General features: G+C 37.2%; 2 protein-coding genes across 2 annotated transcripts; both read left to right on the forward strand.

The window, feature by feature from the left end:
- The first annotated feature begins 593 nt into the window (after positions 1–593).
- On the forward strand, positions 594–9,155 carry LOC121416760 (sodium-coupled monocarboxylate transporter 1-like). The gene is made up of 5 exons (XM_041610217.1): positions 594–716; positions 1,907–1,928; positions 7,344–7,414; positions 8,030–8,116; positions 8,883–9,155. Exons 1-5 carry the CDS (start codon positions 594–596, stop codon positions 9,153–9,155), a joined length of 576 nt encoding a protein of 191 aa, XP_041466151.1.
- Positions 9,156–9,847: 692 nt separating this feature from the next.
- On the forward strand, positions 9,848–14,378 carry LOC121416477. The gene is made up of 3 exons (XM_041609972.1): positions 9,848–9,942; positions 12,844–12,971; positions 13,443–14,378. The coding sequence occupies exons 1-3, from the start codon at positions 9,921–9,923 to the stop codon at positions 13,620–13,622; spliced, it is 330 nt and encodes a 109-aa protein (XP_041465906.1). The 5' UTR covers positions 9,848–9,920; the 3' UTR covers positions 13,623–14,378.
- The last annotated feature ends 6,628 nt before the right edge of the window (positions 14,379–21,006 follow it).

Here is a 21,006-nt window from a genome sequence, read left to right on the forward strand (position 1 = left end):
AACGCTTGACCGGTCAGGGACGAAGGTGTCCCGGTCCACCATCGAGCGAGTCTTGCACAAAGGAGGTCTCCATGGACGCAGGCCTCGGAAGACACCGTTGCTCAGGAAGAAACACTTGAAGGCTCGACTGGCCTTTGCTAGAGGTCATCTGAAGCAAAATCCAAGCTTTTGGTCAACCATCCTGTGGTCTGATGAGACGAAGTTGGAGTTATTTGGCCATATGGATGTTGAATACGTCTGGAGGAAGAAAGGGGAAGCATACAATCCAAAGAACACTGTGCCAACCGTCAAGCATGGTGGTGGGCACATAATGCTATGGGGATGTTTCTCTTCCAGTGGCAAAGGGAACCTCGTTAGAGTCAAAGGAATCATGAAAAAGGAGGATTACATCCAGATCCTTGATGAGAACTTGAAGGAATCTGCCGAAAAACTCCAGCTTGGCCCCAACTGGAAGTACCAACAAGACAAAGCATACCGCCAAGCTGGTGAAGAAATGGTTCAAGGACCATGATGTCAACGTCCTAGAATGGCCAAGTCAGAGTCCTGACCTGAATCCGATCGAGAACTTGTGACGAGACCTGAAAGTCAGAGTGATGGCTAGGAACCCGACCAACCTGACCCAGCTTGAGGCCTACGCCAAGGAAGAATGGGCCAACATCCCGCAGGAGACGTGCAGGAAGCTTGTGGACACTTACAGGAATCGTCTAGAAGCAGTCGTAAAAAACAAAGGCTATACTATTGACTATTAATGAAAGACATTGGACTCAGAAAACCTAGGGTATGAATAATTTTGAACATGACATTGTTTGAATATCTATGAATAAAATACCCCTGAAAAGAGAAATTTCTTGAATTGTGCATTGTTGTTATTCTTTCACTAGTAGGTCACACATAAATCATAGAGAAACTTGATAAAATGCATTTATTTCATCACAAACATGAAAAATCACAAATATCAACAAAGGTATGAATAATTTTGAGGACGACTGTATATATATATATATCTTTATATATATTGTACATACATACATATATTGTGTATTGTTGTGTTGGGATCGTTTATATCTTAGTTGGGAGCATCAATAACCACGCATGAACGTTCGATGTACATTTCAATCAAGAAACTTTATTAATCATCAATCTTCAGCAATATATGTAGAGTTGAAAAGCATATCACAACGTACGACGATGTAGATCTTAACTCTGTCATGATCTTAACTTATCTAACCCTCAACCCTTGGGTGTACACTCATTATATATTAAAGCTTAGACACAAATTATAATCCAAGGGTTTGGATATAGGACGAAACGGGGTTTAATTATTGGGAAGGGGAAGGCAGTTCTTTGCTCTCTGATTGGAGTTTCTTTGACTATGAACAATAAGGGTTTTAATGGCTTGGATTAAATTAATGAATAAGGGTTCTGAGAAGGTGGTTGAAAAGGATGGTTCTGAGAAGGGGGCATATACATTATGAAGTGTAGACTGTGTATATGTAGTGATTTATACAATCACTACATTACATCCCCTTTCTTTGGAAAATCGAGGCTCCCCTCCTTGTGGAAAAAAAATTATCAAAGAAAGCAAAATCAGAGGAATAGATACCATGGGGGTAAATGAACTATATACATTATGAAGTCAATACAAAGCAATAGAAATGATAATATATACAACATAGAGTAAATACAGAAAAATAGAAAAGAAAACGATAAGTGAAACATTGACCATTGTTCTGTGTTCTCTTACACTCATTCTCTCTCCCAAACAAATGCTTCACAACTATATACATGTTTACAGTAAATTCATATTAAATAATAAGCATAAATCATTCCATAATTGTGGTAACGATATAAATAGACATAATGCTAACCTTACTCAAAATTCAAAAACATAAATTCCATTTTTCAGAAACCAGTGCAGATTAATGCACGTAAACTAAAAAAATAATCATAATTTGAGCAGACTTGTGCACTTAAAAGACAAAGTAAAAATATAGTGAACTGTAAAAACTAGAATAACAATGAATTATCAATAGCAATAAATGTAGTATATGTTTCAAACATTCTTATTACTAGCCAAGGAAATTCAGCAATGGATAACAAATCTTTTATAATGTAATTGAAACAAATCTGGTATCAGGTGGATTGGGGAACAGCTTGTCTGTGTTTAGGGATTGTTTTTTTAAGGGTTTGTTAACACTTAAATTTTCAGAGAATAGTGATGTTACCAAAGTAGTTTCTATACACTCCACAACAATATAATACAAACCAACCAATATCTGAGCGGTGGGCGTCCCCATCATAGAGAAATGTGCTTCTATTTTCACTTCAAATTCCAAAGTATAACTATGTCATAGGATTACGCACCATATCTTCTATATGAGTTTTAATCCTAATTTGCTCTGATAATATCTTAATGGTTATTTCAAGCTTATTCAAACTTGATAAACTTCATGCTATACACAAAGCGGCGAAATACTAAAAGAAACTAATAAACCCAAAATAAAAACGCATTTCTTTACACACAAGGACTATGTGTAGTCCAGTATCATTCATCACTGGAAAATGCTTTGCTTTACATGTTAATGTTAACCAAATACAACATCATCATGATTTTGATTGAACTATAAAACATTTTTGCTTTGTGTTATCATCTACCTTGATTACATCACATCGGCAATATTGTTTGAGAAATGATGGAACATCATGTTACATTAATTTGGTAAATCCTTATTTGGCTCGATATTCTTTGGAATTATCAATATCAGTGGTTTCAACTTAAGTCATAAGTTAAGGTAGTTTAATATTCATCAAAATCAATTTTATAACATACTGCTAATTAAGAATATGGTTATGAAGGTCAGTGTTTTTCAAATTTGGAATGCTTTTCTTACAGAAGTCAACGCAGTATAGGATAAAGATGATGCTATCATCACAAATTAGATAAATTATGTACCATAAAATACAAATACGATGTAAAAAAAAACTAAATTTAGTCGCTCTCTCACACTTTCATTCGGTAGTGGAACAACAATGAAAATGGTTTCACTTACAATCAGAAATGAAAGAGATGTCCTCTAACAACAATCAAAATAGAGTATAAGAAAATAGCACAGTATTAAAGTAATGTCCAGTGTTTTAATAATATATTCAGGGAAAGAGTCACAGTCGTTCATTCCATGTAGTTCTTGACTTATGTTGTTGTCGGAGACTGGAGTTGGTTGTATTGATGGTCGGCGTCATGGCGTTGATGGCGTCTTGTCATGCTTCTACATGTGGTTGTCATCTATGTTGTCATTGACGTCCTTGTCCTATTGTCCATCCGTCTGTCATGTCTGTATCGTATATCTGTTCTTCCGTCTGTCTGTCCGTTTTGAGTAATGTCTCTGCCATCGTCATCGTACGTACATGTATTGTTGCAGTAACATATGTTCAGAAGTTTGTGTTAGCCGATCGAGTTCATTTTAGTGCTGGTTAACTATTTCAATATATCTGCAATTTCTCTGAGATAGCAATTTATTAGAGAAATCCTCAGTCTTTTATGGAAGCATTGAGCCATGACCACAATTTAGTGTTTTTCAATAAATAAAAATAAAACGGGTTGTCGCCGCTTCTCTGTTGTAAAGCCGTCTGTCTTTTCTAGTATTTCATTATTGAGTTCTTAAATTTCGATGAAAATATACGCGATAAGATGATAAGTCCTCTAACACACAACTCTACAGGCTTTCGACACCCATTTCAAGGGTAAATAAGTGTCAGTCCTCTATTGCTCCATTGAGTAAAAGCCGGGTTCCCCACAATGTTGTGTTGGGATCGTTTATGTCTTAGTTGGGAGCATCAATAACCACGCAGGAACGTTCGATGTACATTTCAATCAAGAAACTTTATTAATCATCAATCTTCAGCAATATATGTAGAGTGAAAAGCATATCACGTACGACGATGTAGATCTTAACTCTGTCATGATCTTAACTTATCTAACCCTCAACCCTTGGGTGTACACTCATTATATATTAAAGCTTAGACACAAATTATAATCCAAGGGTTTGGATATAGGACGAAACGGGGTTTAATTATTGGGAAGGGGAAGGCAGTTCTTTGCTCTCTGATTGGAGTTTCTTTGACTATGAACAATAAGGGTTTTAATGGCTTGGATTAAATTAATGAATAAGGGTTCTGAGAGGGGGGTTAAAAAGGATGGTTCTGAGAAGGGGGCATATACATTATAAAGTCTATACTGTGTATATGTAGTGATTTATACAATCACTACATTACAGTATATATAAGGGTAACATATCACTGAAATTTGCAGGGAAATCTCTGATGAAACCTAAACCCTACAATAAGTTTGGGTTTCGTACATGTACAGTGAAACCCAACACTTGGAAAAAACGTGGGTTTTCTACATTTCGCTATCCATGGACGACAACTCTGTGACCCGATAACTGTGACGCAAATAAGGAGTCAAATTAAAGTTGATGAAGTACTCAATTATCTAGAACCATAATTACTAAAATAAATCATGTATTCTTGATATAGCTCACCTTCGTTTTTCTTCACCCGACAAAGGAAAACATAATTGGTATAGTGTCGAAAATCTGTCTATCTGACGGTCAATCGGATCGGGCTCGCCCTAGACATTAACCCGTCTCTGTGGTCTAGTGGTTAAGGCACCGGCGTTCAAAGCTGGGGGCCCGGGTTCGATTCCCGGCAGAGACATTTTTTCGGCATCACCAATTTTTCCAAAGGGCAGATAGCTCTGGGGAACCTTGATTTAAGCTACGCCTACCTTTGTTCTCTTCATCCATTTCTTTACAATATTTAAATAGAAAAGAGTTGCCAAAAGCTGTTGTACATGTATAACTTTACACATTTGTATTTCTTCTCCCATACGTGTACTGTATCAAAGCAATAGCTTTGATCCAGCTGAGGCATGGCGGCTTGTCATTGTTCAAAACTCACCTTCACCCGACAAAGGAAAACATAATTGGTATAGTGTCGAAAATCTGTCTATCTGACGGTCAATCGGATCGGGCTCGCCCTAGCCATTAACCCGTCTCTGTGGTCTAGTGGTTAAGGCACCGGCGTTCAAAGCTGGGGGCCCGGGTTCGATTCCCGGCAGAGACATTTTTTCGGCATCACCAATTTTTCCAAAGGGCAGATAGCTCTGGGGAACCTTGATTTAAGCTACGCCTACCTTTGTTCTCTTCATCCATTTCTTTACAATATTTAAATAAAAAAGAGTTGCCAAAAGCTGTTGTACATGTATAGCTTTACACATTTGTATTTCTTTTCCCATACGTGTACTGTATCAAAGCAATAGCTTTGATCCAGCTGAGGCATGGCGGCTTGTCATTGTTCAAAACTCACCTTCACCCGACAAAGGAAAACATAATTGGTATAGTGTCGAAAATCTGTCTATCTGACGGTCAATCGGATCGGGCTCGCCCTAGCCATTAACCCGTCTATGTGGTCTAGTGGTTAAGGCACCGGCGTTCAAAGCTGGGGCCCGGGTTCGATTCCCGGCAGAGACATTTTTTCGGCATCACCAATTTTTCCAAAGGGCAGATAGCTCTGGGGAACCTTGATTTAAGCTACGCCTACCTTTGTTCTCTTCATCCATTTCTTTACAATATTTAAATAAAAAAAGAGTTGCCAAAAGCTGTTGTACATGTATAGCTTTACACATTTATATATATATATATATATATATATATATATATATATATATATATATATATATAAATATAATTGTGTAAAGGGTAGATAGCTCTGGGGAACCTTGATTTAAGTTACGCCTACCATTGTTCTCTTCATTCATTTCTTTACAATATATATATATATATATAAATATATATATATAGTGTTTCGCCTGCATAGAAGAGCGAGACTTTAGGCGCCGCTCTTTCCGACGGCGGCGGCGGCGTCGTCAACAACGTTGAAATCTTAACCAAGTTTAAGTTTTCGAAATGTCATGATAACTTACAAAGTATATAGACTTAGTTCATGAAACCTAAACATAAGCGTAATTAGATATTTCTGAACATACTGCCCGAGTTTCAGATCACATGAAAAAGGTAAAAAGTCATTTAGGTCAATGGATTTAAACCGTTTTGGGGTATCCATATCGAAATCTTAACCAAGTTTAAGTTTTTGAAATGTCATCATAACCTAGAAAGTTTTAAGAACCCAGTTCATGAAACTTCGATATAAGGGTGATATCACTTGTATCACTATGGATATCACTAACGATATCACTTGTATCTTAGACCATGACTGTGTGGGGACTCCATATCGAAAACTTAGCCAAGGTTAAGTTTTTGAAATGTCATCATAACTTAGAAAGTATATAGACCCAGTTCATAAAACGTAGACATAAGGGTGATAGTGTATCACTTAGGATCCCGCTTGAGTTTCAGGTCACATGATTAAGGTCAAAAATCATATAAAGGTCAATGAACTGTGGCCGTGTTGGGAATTTGTGTTGAATTGGCATTATAACCTAGAAAGTTTATGGATCTAGCGCAAGAAACATCGACATAAGGGTAATCAAGTATGAATGATTGTTTTGAACATGTCTTAGGTCGCATGATCATGGTCTAAGGTAATTTTGGGTTACTGGACATAATATATTATTATCGTATTAGTATTTTCTTCTGTGAATAATTATTCATTAGCTGTTTTCAAAGGCAGCACTGCTGCTATATCGAATTGCGTAAAGCAGGTGAGACTGCCAGGGGCGTTGCACTTGTATACATACATACATATATACCGCCGTTCAAAGCTAGGGGCCCGGGTTCGATTCCCGGCAGAGACATTTTTTTCGGCATCACCAATTTTTCCAAAGGGTAGATAGCTCTGGGGAACCTTGATTTAAGCTACGCCTACCATTGTTCTCTTCATCCATTTCTTTACAATATTTAAATAAAAAAGAGTTGCCAAAAGCTGTTGTACATGTAAAGCTTTACACATTTATATATATATGACGTTTTACTATTATCTACATGTATGTATTAAGAACAATGTTGTCAAGGTGGCTCCATGGCAATGAGCCTAGTAACTAGTTGTACACATAATCTCATCACTCTTGGCAGTCACTTGAAAAATATGATAGGGCATCGTAAAAATATATGAATAAATTACGCTGGAATAAGCATGATATATATTGTAACATATTTCCGTTTATATCTATTATTCACCGCATTGAAAATTGGATATTAATATTCAATATTCATATTCATTTTCATAACAAGCAAATTTTGCATGGTCAGATAAATTTTATTTGATATTTTGTGGTATGAACATTTAAAAATATTGTGTTTTTTTTTTGGTCTTTCGTATTACAGCCCTTGTGTATGGCCTGTTAGCCATTGGCTTTTCATTTTGCATTAGTTTCTTGCAGTCCGGAATCTTACAGGTATGCAGACAGTAACTAATCTGAAAATGGTGACGTTCTCTCCAAAATTAATGCAAAAGAGTAGTCTTGTTCCAATTTACACTCCTCTCGCAGTTAAGTGGAGTGACGTTTTCACATTTTCAGAGAGTATTTCATTTCATATACCTATTTTTCGGTGAAAAATATGTTTAAAAGATGTACAGTTTATTTTAGAATGAGCTATAAATGCACTTTGTTACTATTGCAGTTACTTACGAAAGCAGAGTATTTCCTGTAACAATATCATTTTTGTTCAAAATGGGTAAATTGTACCTTACTTAGTCGGGGTAAAAACTTAGATTATATAAATTCATCTATGAATGACAATACATTACTACTAATAACCTGTTATTCGATGACACTTTTGCAACCGTATTTTAAATAAAATTCATAGATTATGACAATCAAAGTAAACATGAACGATACATTATATCGATGACGGCTAGAGGCACATCGGGAAATTCTTAATCGACATTCTCACTGCATACACAGATAAAAGCCAATATATTTTCTTAATTAAAACAAAGCTAGTGAGTGTCACATATCTATTGGAATTACTAAGAACCATGATTAATATATTTTTTTTCCTCAACACAGTTTACCCTAAGTATGGTCGGATTGATCTCTGGCGGTGTCCTTGGTGTCTTTATCTTAGGTGTATTCGCCCATCGTTGTAATGCTAAGGTAGATTCTGTTTTTCCTTTTAAGCTGTATTCTTTGGATTCTCTTTCTCTTATGTTATCGATACCTACGAACGCCTAGGGCAGCAACACACGGCAGTTGGTTGCTGACCTAGACCATGTAGACGTTCGTTTTGACAAGTGCACACCTAGTTACCCATATGGCATAGAGTATTTCCCTTCATTTGAATACAGGATAAAAGAGCATTGTCAATTGCAATGGAAGGGATTTTTTGTTGCAAGTTTTTGTCGTCCGTTTCATGTTCAGAAACGGACTCTTGCACCATCTCAGCTGCTGATCTAATGTTATCGTTTGACATCGATCCATGTGATTGTGCAAGAGCTACAGTTAGAGGAACGATGAAAATCGCACTTTGAAATCATCTGGGTTATAGGTAATTGACTGTATAAGGTAGCGCTGTGAAGAACTGGGCGCTACACACAAACAACGGGAGAGGGGATTTCATGAAAATTGTCAGTAATAAATTTTCATCACTAACATTTTCAATGAAATCCTTGATTTTGATTGGCTCAAAAATTCTGGCCTCTTACCGTAACTGCGGTTCAGGTGACATCTTATTTAGAACCAAACGTAATGAAACTTGTTCTTTAGCCTTACTTTTTAAAACAATTTTCATCCCCTAGCCCAGTGTACTTTTTTTTTTGGGGGGGGGGGGCCTGATAGTCTTCCGATGCTCAATGGTTCCCTTTAACTTTTAAGAACTAGAAGAAAACCCCTTACATTACAATGATTTTTCTCCTTTCATCAGGGGGCTATTGCTGGGTTCATGGCCAGTGTGATCGTCTTGGTGTGGATCAAGACAGGGTCCGTTCTATACCCCTCATCAAGGGGCCAACTGCATTTATCGGTTGAAGGTTGCCCAGTACCCAATGTCCTATACACGACCTACACCAGCCCAACCACAGAATGGACGGCGGGAACACTCCCCGGGTCGACCATGGAACCAGGGTCTGAGAACCTGGAAGTAGTCTTGCATCGCGGTTCACTTCCGGGATTGGGATTTCGAAAAAAACATCTTTGAAGGAGTTTTGATTCGCTGTTGATTTAATACGTGGTATATGCATGTGTTTATAAAATCAGTTACTAAATTTAGGTGTGAGAAGCATTGGCGGCGGAAGCCAATACATTTATGGGGTGTCCACCTGAAATTTTTGGATGGGCACATGTAAAAAATAGGACAAGCGCCCCAAAAATTTTTGAGAAGCAAAAAAAAGAAAAAAAAAAAAAAAAAAAAGGTCATCAACCTAAATTTTAGGGGGGGGACAACACACGTGTCAAGGGGGGACGCAGGAAAAAAAATTGACAAGCAAAAAAAAAAAAAAAAAAAAAAAAAAAAGGTTATCAAAACAAAATTTAGGGGGGGACCGTCCCCCCCACCTAAAATTTAGGGGGGGACACGTCCCCCCCCCCCCGCTTCCGCCGCCTATGGTGAGAAGTGTGTGTGCGTGTGTTCGTGTGTGCTTGAGGGTGTATGTTTGGGTGTGGTGAGTTTTAGCGTAGTGGAAGAATCGATGAAAACAAATCATATTCTAATACCTCTGCACCATCCATGGTTGCAGATAATACTTTTGTGTGAGTCCTTTCTCTCTCTCTCTCTCTTTCGTCTCTGCTTATATTATATATATTTTAATCCTTTGCGTTTATAATAATCGATGCGCAATTATGTTGTTCTTTCGAGAATCATCTTCCTGTCCGTTTTCTCTCCAGGCCAGCTATCATCAACTTGTATCATATATCATTCCAATATTATGGAGCTATCGGAACCATAGTGTGTATCATCACAGCAATGATCGTCAGTTATATAACAGGTAAACATGTACAAATGAATTATAGATTATGCAAAATTCTTACAGTGCCTTAGAGAGAGAACTGGTAAGGGTAAAATTGAAAGAGGTAATCCTATACTCCTGCAACTCGCGATTGTGAATTTTGTTTTTAATAGTCTATACACTGGCGTGCCGTGGGTCACAACATAAGGGGGGGGGGAACCAGCAAACGATTCGAGTCATTTAGTGGGCCTGCAAAGCGCGTTCAATTGACAGGTATACTGACCTAATGAAGACATTTTAAGGACTGTGCCATTAAACGGACAAGTATCTCATGGATCAGAGAATGCTAGCGCGAAGCGCGAGCTGTATTATTTTTTATATTGAGACCTAAAATACTGACATTTAAACAAATTTTGCAAATATGATACGTATCTGTCTCACTGAAAAACATTGCGAGCCCAAAATTTGAGCTGCAATTTTGGATAAATTGACCACAAACAGGGACCTTTTAAGAACTATTTGGGGGGAATTCGTGAGGAGCATAGATATCTTTCCATAGTCAGCATAGTGCGAGCGCCAAGTGCTTGCTGATTTTGTTAGAATTACACCTAAACAGATGATTAAGCACTATTTGTAATTGTTGAAATTATTAACACGATACGTATCTCACTAATCATATATTGTGAGCGCGAAATACGAGCTGAAAATTGTTATAAGTCAAACCTTAAGAGGGGCATTCTAAGCCTTGTTTATAGGGATTCAGTAATCAGGTAAGACCATATGCATTTCACTTACCAAATGATGAGGGCGGGAAACGCGAACTGAAAACTTTTGATATTCAGACCACAAGACTGTTTGAGGAATACATGAAGAGCACACTTACATGTATCCCACCAATCCACTAATGCAAACGTAAGAACGGGGTGGAAATATTTTATACTCAGACCTTGAAAGGGGGCAATCCCTTTAAGTAGTCATGGAAAAAGATGTATATGTTATTACATGACACAATAATAACTGAAAGTGCGGGGATATATTACACAACAAAAAAGTAAGTCCCCCCTTGAACAAACATCAATAATTTCCGAACCAATTCGAGTTATTCACTCCTGAAGACGGACAGTCAACCTGTCCGAAACGTCGAGTCTCTCTACTACTCATCATCTCTACTCGCCGACTCAAGCCAGCATTTCCTCATCAGCTCTACTACTCAAGCTGTCCTCACTCAACATTCCTTCTGGTTTACATTCCTTTTCAGGACTATTTTCAAGAAATTAAGCAAGTTATGTTTCATAAAGTTTTGAAAAATTATATCTTATATGATATATATACTGTAATATAACACACTATATTTTTTTTCACCCCCGCTACCTTTTCTCCTCCCCCCCCCCCCGTTTTTTCCGCTAGCCGATGATTGCATTCTTTCAGCTTAGGGAGTGTTAATGACATATTTAAACAAATTATAAATCCATGAATGTTCAATTAGAAATCTGAGAATAGAAATTTTCCTAAAATTGTTTTTACCCATTTGATCGTGAGCCTGGCAGCCATTGCGCAGCGCCAGATTGACGAGGCCCTTTCTCCATGTTCTCTTAAATAATAAACGTTAAACAGGGTAGCAGCAACTCCTATCTTTTTACGCCCTTTATACCTTGGTCACATTTGCTCTATGGCAGCCTTACAGCGAGTCCAAAACAGCCTTACATTTTTATACCAGCTACATATAGGTGGTTTGAATTAAAATGAATAAAACGGCTGTTTTCGACTCGCCGTACGACCGCCATAGAGCAAATGTGACCAAGGTATAAGTCTGACGCGGCCGTGGCTTGAACCCCTGATTTCCCGGCTTTGAAACAGACGCTCTGCGAAATGAGCCAACACACCTTCATCATCACATTGATCAGGAAACATCAACCATGTCAACTACAAGAAAAAGGATATCCCTTGAGTATCCAACCACAATGATATACGATTAAGTCTCATATGGTACCCCGTGTGGAATATCACATAATACTTCCAAATTCCACTTTACAAAACGGTTTAAACATATTGTATTTCTAGATCCATTGAAGCTTTCCGTAAACAAGGCACATAGTATTGCGCACTAGCATCTTGCCAAACGATAACAAGTCTTGGAAAGTAATAACTAGAATCTCTTTTGAAGTAACATCAATGTGAACATCAAATATATATGTATTATAAATTCCTTTGTTGACAAAAAATACCTCTAATCACGTATCATATTAAAGGGATCGTCCGGGCTGAAAATATTTATATCTTAATACATAGAGTAAAATTCACTGAGCAAAAGGCCGAAAATTTCATCAAAATCGGATAACAAGTATTATTGAAGTTTTAAGTTTAGCAATATTTTGTAAAAAAAAGTAGTCATGAATAATCATTAGGTGGGCTGATGATGTCACATCTCCACTCTCCGTTTTCTTATGTTATTACATAAAATCATATTTTTCATTATTTCATACATGTCATACTTCTGTGAATAATATCTCTCCCTTATAATGAAATAAGTTACAGCAATAAATTTCTAATGCACTATATCAGATGTCAATCCAATTTTTTTAGTTCTTGGAGGAAAAAAAATGAATAAACCTAATTTCATATAATAAGATCCAAAAGAACAAGTGCAGATGTTAAATCATCAGCCAACCTAATGAATAATCATGACGACTGTTTTCACAAAATATTGCTAAATTTAAAAATTCAATAACTTTATTTGTTATCCGATTTTGATGAGATTTTCGGCATTTTGCTCAGTGAAATCTACTCTATTTATTAAGTTATACATACCTTCAGCCTGGACCATCCCTTTAAATCCGCCTTGGCTATCATGAAATGAAATAATGAATGTTTCATCAATGTAAAGATATTGCACTAACCTAATTTGATGCAAACATTCTGTTGCCTTTTACATGCATTTAGGTTTTCAGGATCCTGATTTGATTGATAATCGTCTAAAGTATCACCTGACAGACGCCCTCTTCTGTTGTTTCCCCGAAAGTCTCAAACGTCACATGCGCTGCAGTTCTGAAAAGATCAAATACCAAGAGGTACAAAAAAATCTTACATTTCACGTAAATTTACGTTTAGACTAGTTTTACACGTAAGTATACCTTCACACTGTTATCCTGTACGGATAGTTTTGTATGGAGTATCTGTACGCCAACATTATGTACACAGTCATGTAAAGTCACTACAGTGTATCCTATTTCCGTGGTATGTGTATGTAACCGTGCGTCTGGCCATCGAGTGTATGGGATCTGTTGCACTGCTTTCACTCGTTGGCGTGCGGGAGCTGATTTATCTGAATTTCACGTGACACTCACTCGTCCAATCAGCTGTCAGAGATCTATGTATCCGTTGTATGACGATACCATAGAGACGACAATATGCTTTTACACGGGTGAAAATGTGATTTCTGTCTCTCCCAGTTCCTCTTAACGAAGTTACATGTATATGCTCTATTCAACTTGTTTTGGGCCAGTTAAAAAAAAATGTGCTATTCCTATTTGTGTACGCAGGACGATGATAAAGACATAGTGATCGTCCAGAAAGAGATGAAAGAGGTCAACGTCAATGGATTCCTCAATGATCATGTTGATGATCAGGACATCGATTACAATGGCATCAACGTGCACGCTAAACCACTCGAAGATAGCAATGATGTCATCGAGACAGAGAAAGGAAGCTCAATGCCATGATAAAATTAGCGGCAGACGTGAGGATTCTTTCACTAAAACTCTTGGCAGTGATTGCCACAATTAGGTCGATCATAACATAATTCATACCTATTTTCTATATGCCTCTTTGTAAGAGTGGCCTACGTAACATGCACGTCAGCACATTTGTGCTTTATGAAGTAATATGTATAAAAGACTATATTCTATTTCAACAAAGGTTCATATTTGATGCTTCTTCTGTAACACACTTGTATTTTGTGGTCATTACTTAAGCCACGGCTACAAAGGTTCGTACGAACGATGTATTCGTATGAATCTCACCGTCCGTACGAATTCTGGAGTTCGTAGACATTCGTAGATCATGTAGATGGGCCATAGATCATGTAGATTCCCACGGCCTTTTTACGAATTAACGTACGAGTGAAGTTTGATTCCGAAGAACCTCGTAGGGCCTTCTTGAGAAACGAAATTGTGTTTGGTACATTGTGTAATTTTACAGCCCTAGAATTCGTACGTTTTTCGTAAGAATGCCTTGAAGCATTCTTTTGTGAGACTTACGACCACCTTACGATTTCTGATTTCGCAAGATATTTATTCGTGAGACTCACGGCACTCTCAGGTCATTCGTACAAAAGATTTTACGAATTTGTGTAAATTTTGTCGGATTGTAAGGAATACGCTACCTTGAAATGACGAAAATTTCTGTAATTGTTAAAATTTTGAAACTTTCAAAATGGTAGTAATGCCAATGAGACTACAACTGCAAAATTCTCATGTAAAACTATTTTTTTATGAAGCCCTACCATGTAAACATAAAATTTGGTATAAACAAATCTGCCTGTCTTCATTTTTTGGTAGATAATTTTTTCCAAAAATTACCTTTGTGGATCTTGTCCCTTTTGTAAACAAATTAAAACGGATCTCACCCTTAAAAAATAGAAGATTTGTCGTTGCCATATTGGTTCTCTTTCCAATAAAAAACAACTCATTTCTACCCTATAGGGCTACTAAAATTCTAAACATTGGGACAAAAAAAATGAAATATAATGATATTGATGAAACCCCATTCGCAAGTGAGCTCTTCATTTGAAGTAACTCTTTACATAGGCCGGTTGGTACGTTGCAAATTTTGCGGATCGAACTACTTTCTCAGTTTAAAACCAATTATCATGAAACTCGGAACAAATGTTGGTGTTGGGTGAGGATTTGCAAGCGGTAGCAACCGTGACCCGGAGGAGACAAAGCATTGGAGGGGCACATCATTGTTCACAAAAAATACAGTGTTCATTCAATGTTTTGTCCCCTCCGGGTCACGGTCCACCACTTGTGTGCAAGACACATTTTCGCATATGTCGGAAATAGTGTTCCCATAGTAATGGCATTTTTTGGCAAAAAAGGGTGAAAACCTTGTACTTGAAACTACTCACTCAGTTTTTTTTGAAAATGTCATGAATTTGGCACTCACATTTGGATTGACTTAACGATGTGCAAGACACATTTTTTTCTTTGTATTATAAATCAAGATAACAATATATTATATGCCAAAAATTGAGAAATAATCTTGCGGTTCGAATTGAAGTATGCACCTTTGGCTTTGTATCCCCTCTTATACCCACAATGAACGTTATGATTCCCTTACGAACAAGAGTCGTCTGTAAGAGCTCCTTACGAATATCTGTTCGTAGGGCGTTCTTACGAACGGAGTAAGAATACTCTACGAAAAAATTAAGGCCTTCTTGCGATCATCGTAAGAATCAAAGGCTTCTAGACTTGTTTATTAATCCCAGACATTTTTGCGTGGTTCTTTCGATGTTCTTACGACGTTCGTACGGCCGCCTTCCGAAGAGAGGGTTTCGTACGAAGTTAACAAAAAAAATCTTGGACAAGACCATCGACCAAGCTGCGATCTGCCAACGCTTGTTTTGTACGTCCTTATCACCCCTGAAACAATGTCTTTTGACCTAAGCTGAACTGAACAATGGAATCACTCATGAATGCAATGCACTCCTCAAAATTCAATAGACATAACAATAGCTAGCTGTATGACCAATTCACGAAAATGTGTTCTTGCCACTCCAGTGGATGCACAGATATGTGTTCATGGCAAACTTTCGTGTGTTTTTTGAAGGGGGGGGGGGCTTACTGGCATTGACAGTAATTTAAGAATTACTTAAACCTTTTTAATTTAATTTTATATTGAAAAAAAAATCTTATTTGAAAATCCTATATTTCATTGTTGTAAAAACTAATATATTCAGCATTCTTTTTTATTTCTCTTCCATTTTGAATTGTTTCAGAATTAAAGTTGTTGCGTATATTCCTTATCTTCTTCGTCTTCTTTTTCAATTCAAATCTGATGTAAGGGGGGAAGGGAAGGGCACGGTATTGAATATTTCGGTAACGTCATATCTTGTCTAAATGTAATTGAACACATATTGTTCCAAATTATGGCACGATTTGAAAATGAGAGCCGAGAGTTTCTGAGCGATTTGAGAAAATTGTGCGACTCGACGAGGAGTAGCTCTTCACACCATATCCGAGTCATTACTACACAAAAATGGGTTAATTACAATGCGGGAAACGACACCGTATCAGATTGAAATTGTGATCTTTTGATTCGGAAATCAATGTCATTTTGCTGGAATAGATGGCACATGACTGACTCCATTTCCGAGTCAAATTTGACACTTTCTAAGTTAATTTGACGCCACTGAAATGACTCGCATAGTGATTCGGAATCCGAGTGAAATAATTTGACTCGGAAGTTACCCACGAAGACAATATATATTTCAATAATGCGAGTGCGAAGCGGGAGCAAATTTTGTTGGCATTCCGACCTAAAAAAAATTGTCATTCTTAAGCACTTTTTTTATTGATAAATGGGATAGGTATCTAACTAAACAATTGATGCGAGCGCGAAGCGCGAGAGGAAGAAAATCGAGATTTTATACCTAAAAGCGGGGCAACTCATTCATATTTTGTAAACCATAAATAGGATATAATTGCTGATGTGGTTTACGGTTATAGGATATAGTTAATTGGGTATCATTAGTAATGCGATCGTGAAGCGTGAACAGACAAATTTTGATATTTTGATGTGAAAGCGGCTAAATTATGTTTACTTTAAATAAAGAGCGTGCAGTCTATCGTGCATGTTTTAGATTTAGACCTATCTGGGCATTCTGGGGAGCGTTTCATGAAAGGACTTGTCGGACGTTTTATCAGACAAGTCCCATTTTATCCGACAGTTACTATAGTAACAGTACCTCTTAGCCAATCAGAATCAAGGAAAGATGTCAGATCTGACAACTTGTCGGACAAAAATGTTGATGGAACGGTCCCCAGAATGCATTTGTTCAATGGAACATTATGGAATACACGTAGACAATAGGAGCTTGGCAAATCAAACAATGTGACCACGCAGCGTGAGCTTAAAACGCTGATATGTAGACTATAAAACGAACATTTTACAGAGGACTTACATTTGTAAATAAAAAAAATAAATGATGAAAGCTCGAAGTTCGAGCTAAAATATGTTTTGTATACTGAATTTACAACTTGCTCCATATCAGCCAATTGAGCAAGATATGAATCTCATCAAACAGGCAATTCTGGCGCGAAGCGCTAACAAACATTTCATGTAGTAACATTAAAGTTTCGTTTGCAAGGCTTTCCCTCTTATGTTTCATTCACTCGTTTTCCTCCTCGTATTTTTCTTTTCTTTTTTTCTTTTGTCATTTCTCACTTTTTTTACTTTGCCATTTTTTGTAGCTACGCCATTGGATTTATCTTCCGCGGTCATCAACTAGAGCTCTAGTCGCGATTCGCTGTACGCCGTCAAACTACTTAATCGCTAACGCACCTTGTACACCGCTATAAACTTGGCTTCATATTTTCTCCGAAAGCTTCACTAGTTTCGGACTGTGAATTTGTGGGCCAATTCAAGTCCTCGTTAGTGGATATGAATTCAGATGAACTGAAGTCAGACCATTGGTGAGTAGAACAAGGAGAGAGCATAATTTATAATTAGGAAATCATCTCCATCATATTCCATCTTTAATATCCTAAACTTCTAAAGAGATATGGTTGTCACGGTACTGATTACTTTTTAATGGATTACGCCTAAATGAACGTTTCCACCCAATTGGCAGAGCATTATATACACCAGTCGGTGTACACCATTTATTTTTCCAAATATCAGAGTCCAAACCACGGTTTGCAAAATAAGATATTGGCCTTTTTCAACCAATCAAATGAATGAGTTTTAGTATAGATTTTTATATCAAAATACTCTATACATGCAATTGCTATCAATACCTACGTTTGTTATTAAATATTATAGTGTTTGAACACAATCATTCTCCTTTTCCCATTCTTCCATGCCTTGCCAAACTTTTAACATTTCAACTTTATCTTTCCTTTGATATTTGTGGTATTATAATTACATTAAAAAATGAACACACCACCAATTGGTTTAAGCAAACTAATGAACATCATTTTCCATTTTAACTGATTTTCACAAAATTTTAATATTTTCACTCACATCATACTCCGTTCAAAGATTGCTACTTGTCTTGTAAACGTCAATTTTCATAGTTTTGACACAATCGTGTTTATATTTATTTTATCTTGTCAATTCCAAATAAATTCGAATTTGATTCTTTCTATTTCCACCTGAACCAACTTCGGTACCACGATCAAAGACGAGACAAAACCAATTTTGAAAGTGCATTTGTTTTCAGAAGATTAATTTTCTCTGATATGGTCAAATCTATTTGCTTCCACCAACTCAATTTTTTTAATATTTTGCTTAATATTTCTTTGTACTTTATTTCTTCTTTAACCTTTGCATCCATGGTAAAACATATTCCCAAAATATTCAATTCTTTAACCATATTCCATCCAGAGTCCTGGTTTGTGCTGGTTCATAATGTCACTGATTTTGTTTAATTCTTGTTTAATATGAGACATTGGGAACACTTTACCTAAAACATCAAAACGTAATTTAAGTCAAAGGACCGATCATCTCGGACACAACTCGATACATTATCAACGTACAGCATTTGTTTAACTTCATTCTGAGCCAATAAAATGCCACTAACACCCTATATCATTTCTTATAACATTTGCAAGTAGTTCAAAAGATAATAAACAAAAAATGTAAGGCATTGTACACTCAGCAATTTACAAACAATAGGTACGATAATACGCCAGGCTGGACTGTACCACTACTAGACTAGAAGAATTCATTTTTCGCCCATTTTTTTCCATTCTCTGGAGCGGAGCAACACCGAAAGTTGCTTCTCCGCTGTATTCGATATGAATATGATTTGTGTCCGATGGTCATTTGTACCAAACCAAGCTTTAAAGGATTACCCATTGTCCAGATGGAGGCTAGTGATGATGTGTGCTTTAGTGATGATGATTAAAATTCGTCTGTAGAATCATTGTACAATTCACTCGTCCACTCGAACGCTGTGATTTGAATTCTAATTCCTTAGCGAAGGCGGTATTGTGTCCCTCGGGTGGTATTCTGAAAACGTTCTTATCTTTGTTCTCATCTCAATGAGATAAGAAGACGATAAAATCATTGCAAATCGGTATTCTGAAAATCTTCTTAACACTTTCTTATCTCTGTAAGGACTGCCTCCTTCTTATCTTTAATTTGCCCCTTTTAAAGATATTACCAATCAAAATGCTCTTTATATTGGCAGTTTAACCAATAGAAGTGTTCCTTATGCGGAAAGAATATCATGGGCGCCGCGCGTACACTGATTCTGGCGCATTGCACGAAATGGGCATTTTATACGCAATGACTGATTATTATTTCGAGACACGTGCACAAAATAAAGAAAGAAAGAAAGAAGGTAAAGAAAGCAGTGACTTGCCGATCAAATCCAATCAAACCACTGCATCACCCCCCCCCAAAAAAAAAGTATGATGAGTGTATGACCGTTGTACGAAAGCGCTTGAAAAGTTACGTAAGCTCCGCTCTTCAAAATGTTTTTTTTTAATTGTGATTCGTGGCGCTGTCACACCTTGGCGTTTTTAGACAGCGTATGCCCGACGTATGAGGAATTTGCCGAATACGCTGGCGTACGTCAAATACGTTACGGGTAGGTTTGCATACGTTATGAGTACGCTAAAACACGCTGGTATACCTCGTCATACGGCGAGGTCGTCGAAAAATTTTGTGCAAGTGCAAGCACAAATTTTTTCGACGTATGTCAGCGTATGGCTCATACGTCCCGCATACGCGGGCCATAAGTTGTAGGCAAGTTACGCGATCGTTGATACACGTTGACACACGTTACTCGTAAGATACTCATAAGTCGATATACGTCGAGATAATGTCAAACGTACCCTAAAATTTACTTGTAACATATGAGTAACGTGCTTTGAACGTATGTGTAACTTAACCCCAACGTATATTGACGTATGAAGACGTGCTCCGGACGACCACAAAACTTACTGAACGTGTTTATAACTTACAGCTACCGTATAATGGCGTATTGACAACGTTTATAGGAATTGGTATATAAAGGAGGGGTTCACAGGGGTTTTCTTCGGCATGGGCTGGCGCTGGTGTTGATACGGTGATGTATCGTGCGGTTATGATTTGAATAGTCGAGCGGCAGCCTTTTTTATAGGCTACGACACGAGTTCGTCAGCGATACGCTGCCGCGCGCTATGCGTAAGTTAGGCTATCGTAGGGCATAAGTTGTGTACGCCAGCAATACGCAAAGCATTCGTTGGAATACGTTACTTATAAGTTAACGAAGCGTTCGATATAAGTTACTTATACGTTATGAATACGTCCAACTCGTTATGAATACGCTAAGTATGCGCCCAGAGTTGAAAAAAAAAATCGAAGTTCAGCGTATGCCGACGTTTTAGAGAAATGTTGATACGTCGGGCATACGCTGTCTAACAGTCTAAAACGCGATTTTATTTGGATTTCACACGTGCTAAAATACATCATTATATGTTATTTTCCACGGGAATCATGATCGTTCAAATAACGATTTGGTTCCGAATGAAAGGGTTGTACGGCACTATGCATGCATTGCGAATCAATTATGAGGTAAGGGAAGAATAATAAAAAAATGGCAACCTACGGAAACAATCGATTATAAGAATGTGGTCAACCGAGCACGAACGCTGAAAAAAACGCCATAACAATAGTTGTAGAATCGCATCTGACTTCTTTTATTTAAGTTTTTAACAATCACAATATTTACAAATGATTAGCATGATGGAAAAGCATAAAAAATCGCATTTGACTTTTTATTATATATCGTAAACTTTTCAACATACATGTGGATTTTGGAACTAATATCAATATAAATATATATATATATATTTCCCGATCAGAAAGTGGTTAAACGGAAGATTTAGTTCACCT

The sequence above is a fragment of the Lytechinus variegatus genome, chromosome 6, assembly GCF_018143015.1.
Source record: "Lytechinus variegatus isolate NC3 chromosome 6, Lvar_3.0, whole genome shotgun sequence".
NCBI lineage: Eukaryota > Metazoa > Echinodermata > Echinoidea > Temnopleuroida > Toxopneustidae > Lytechinus > Lytechinus variegatus.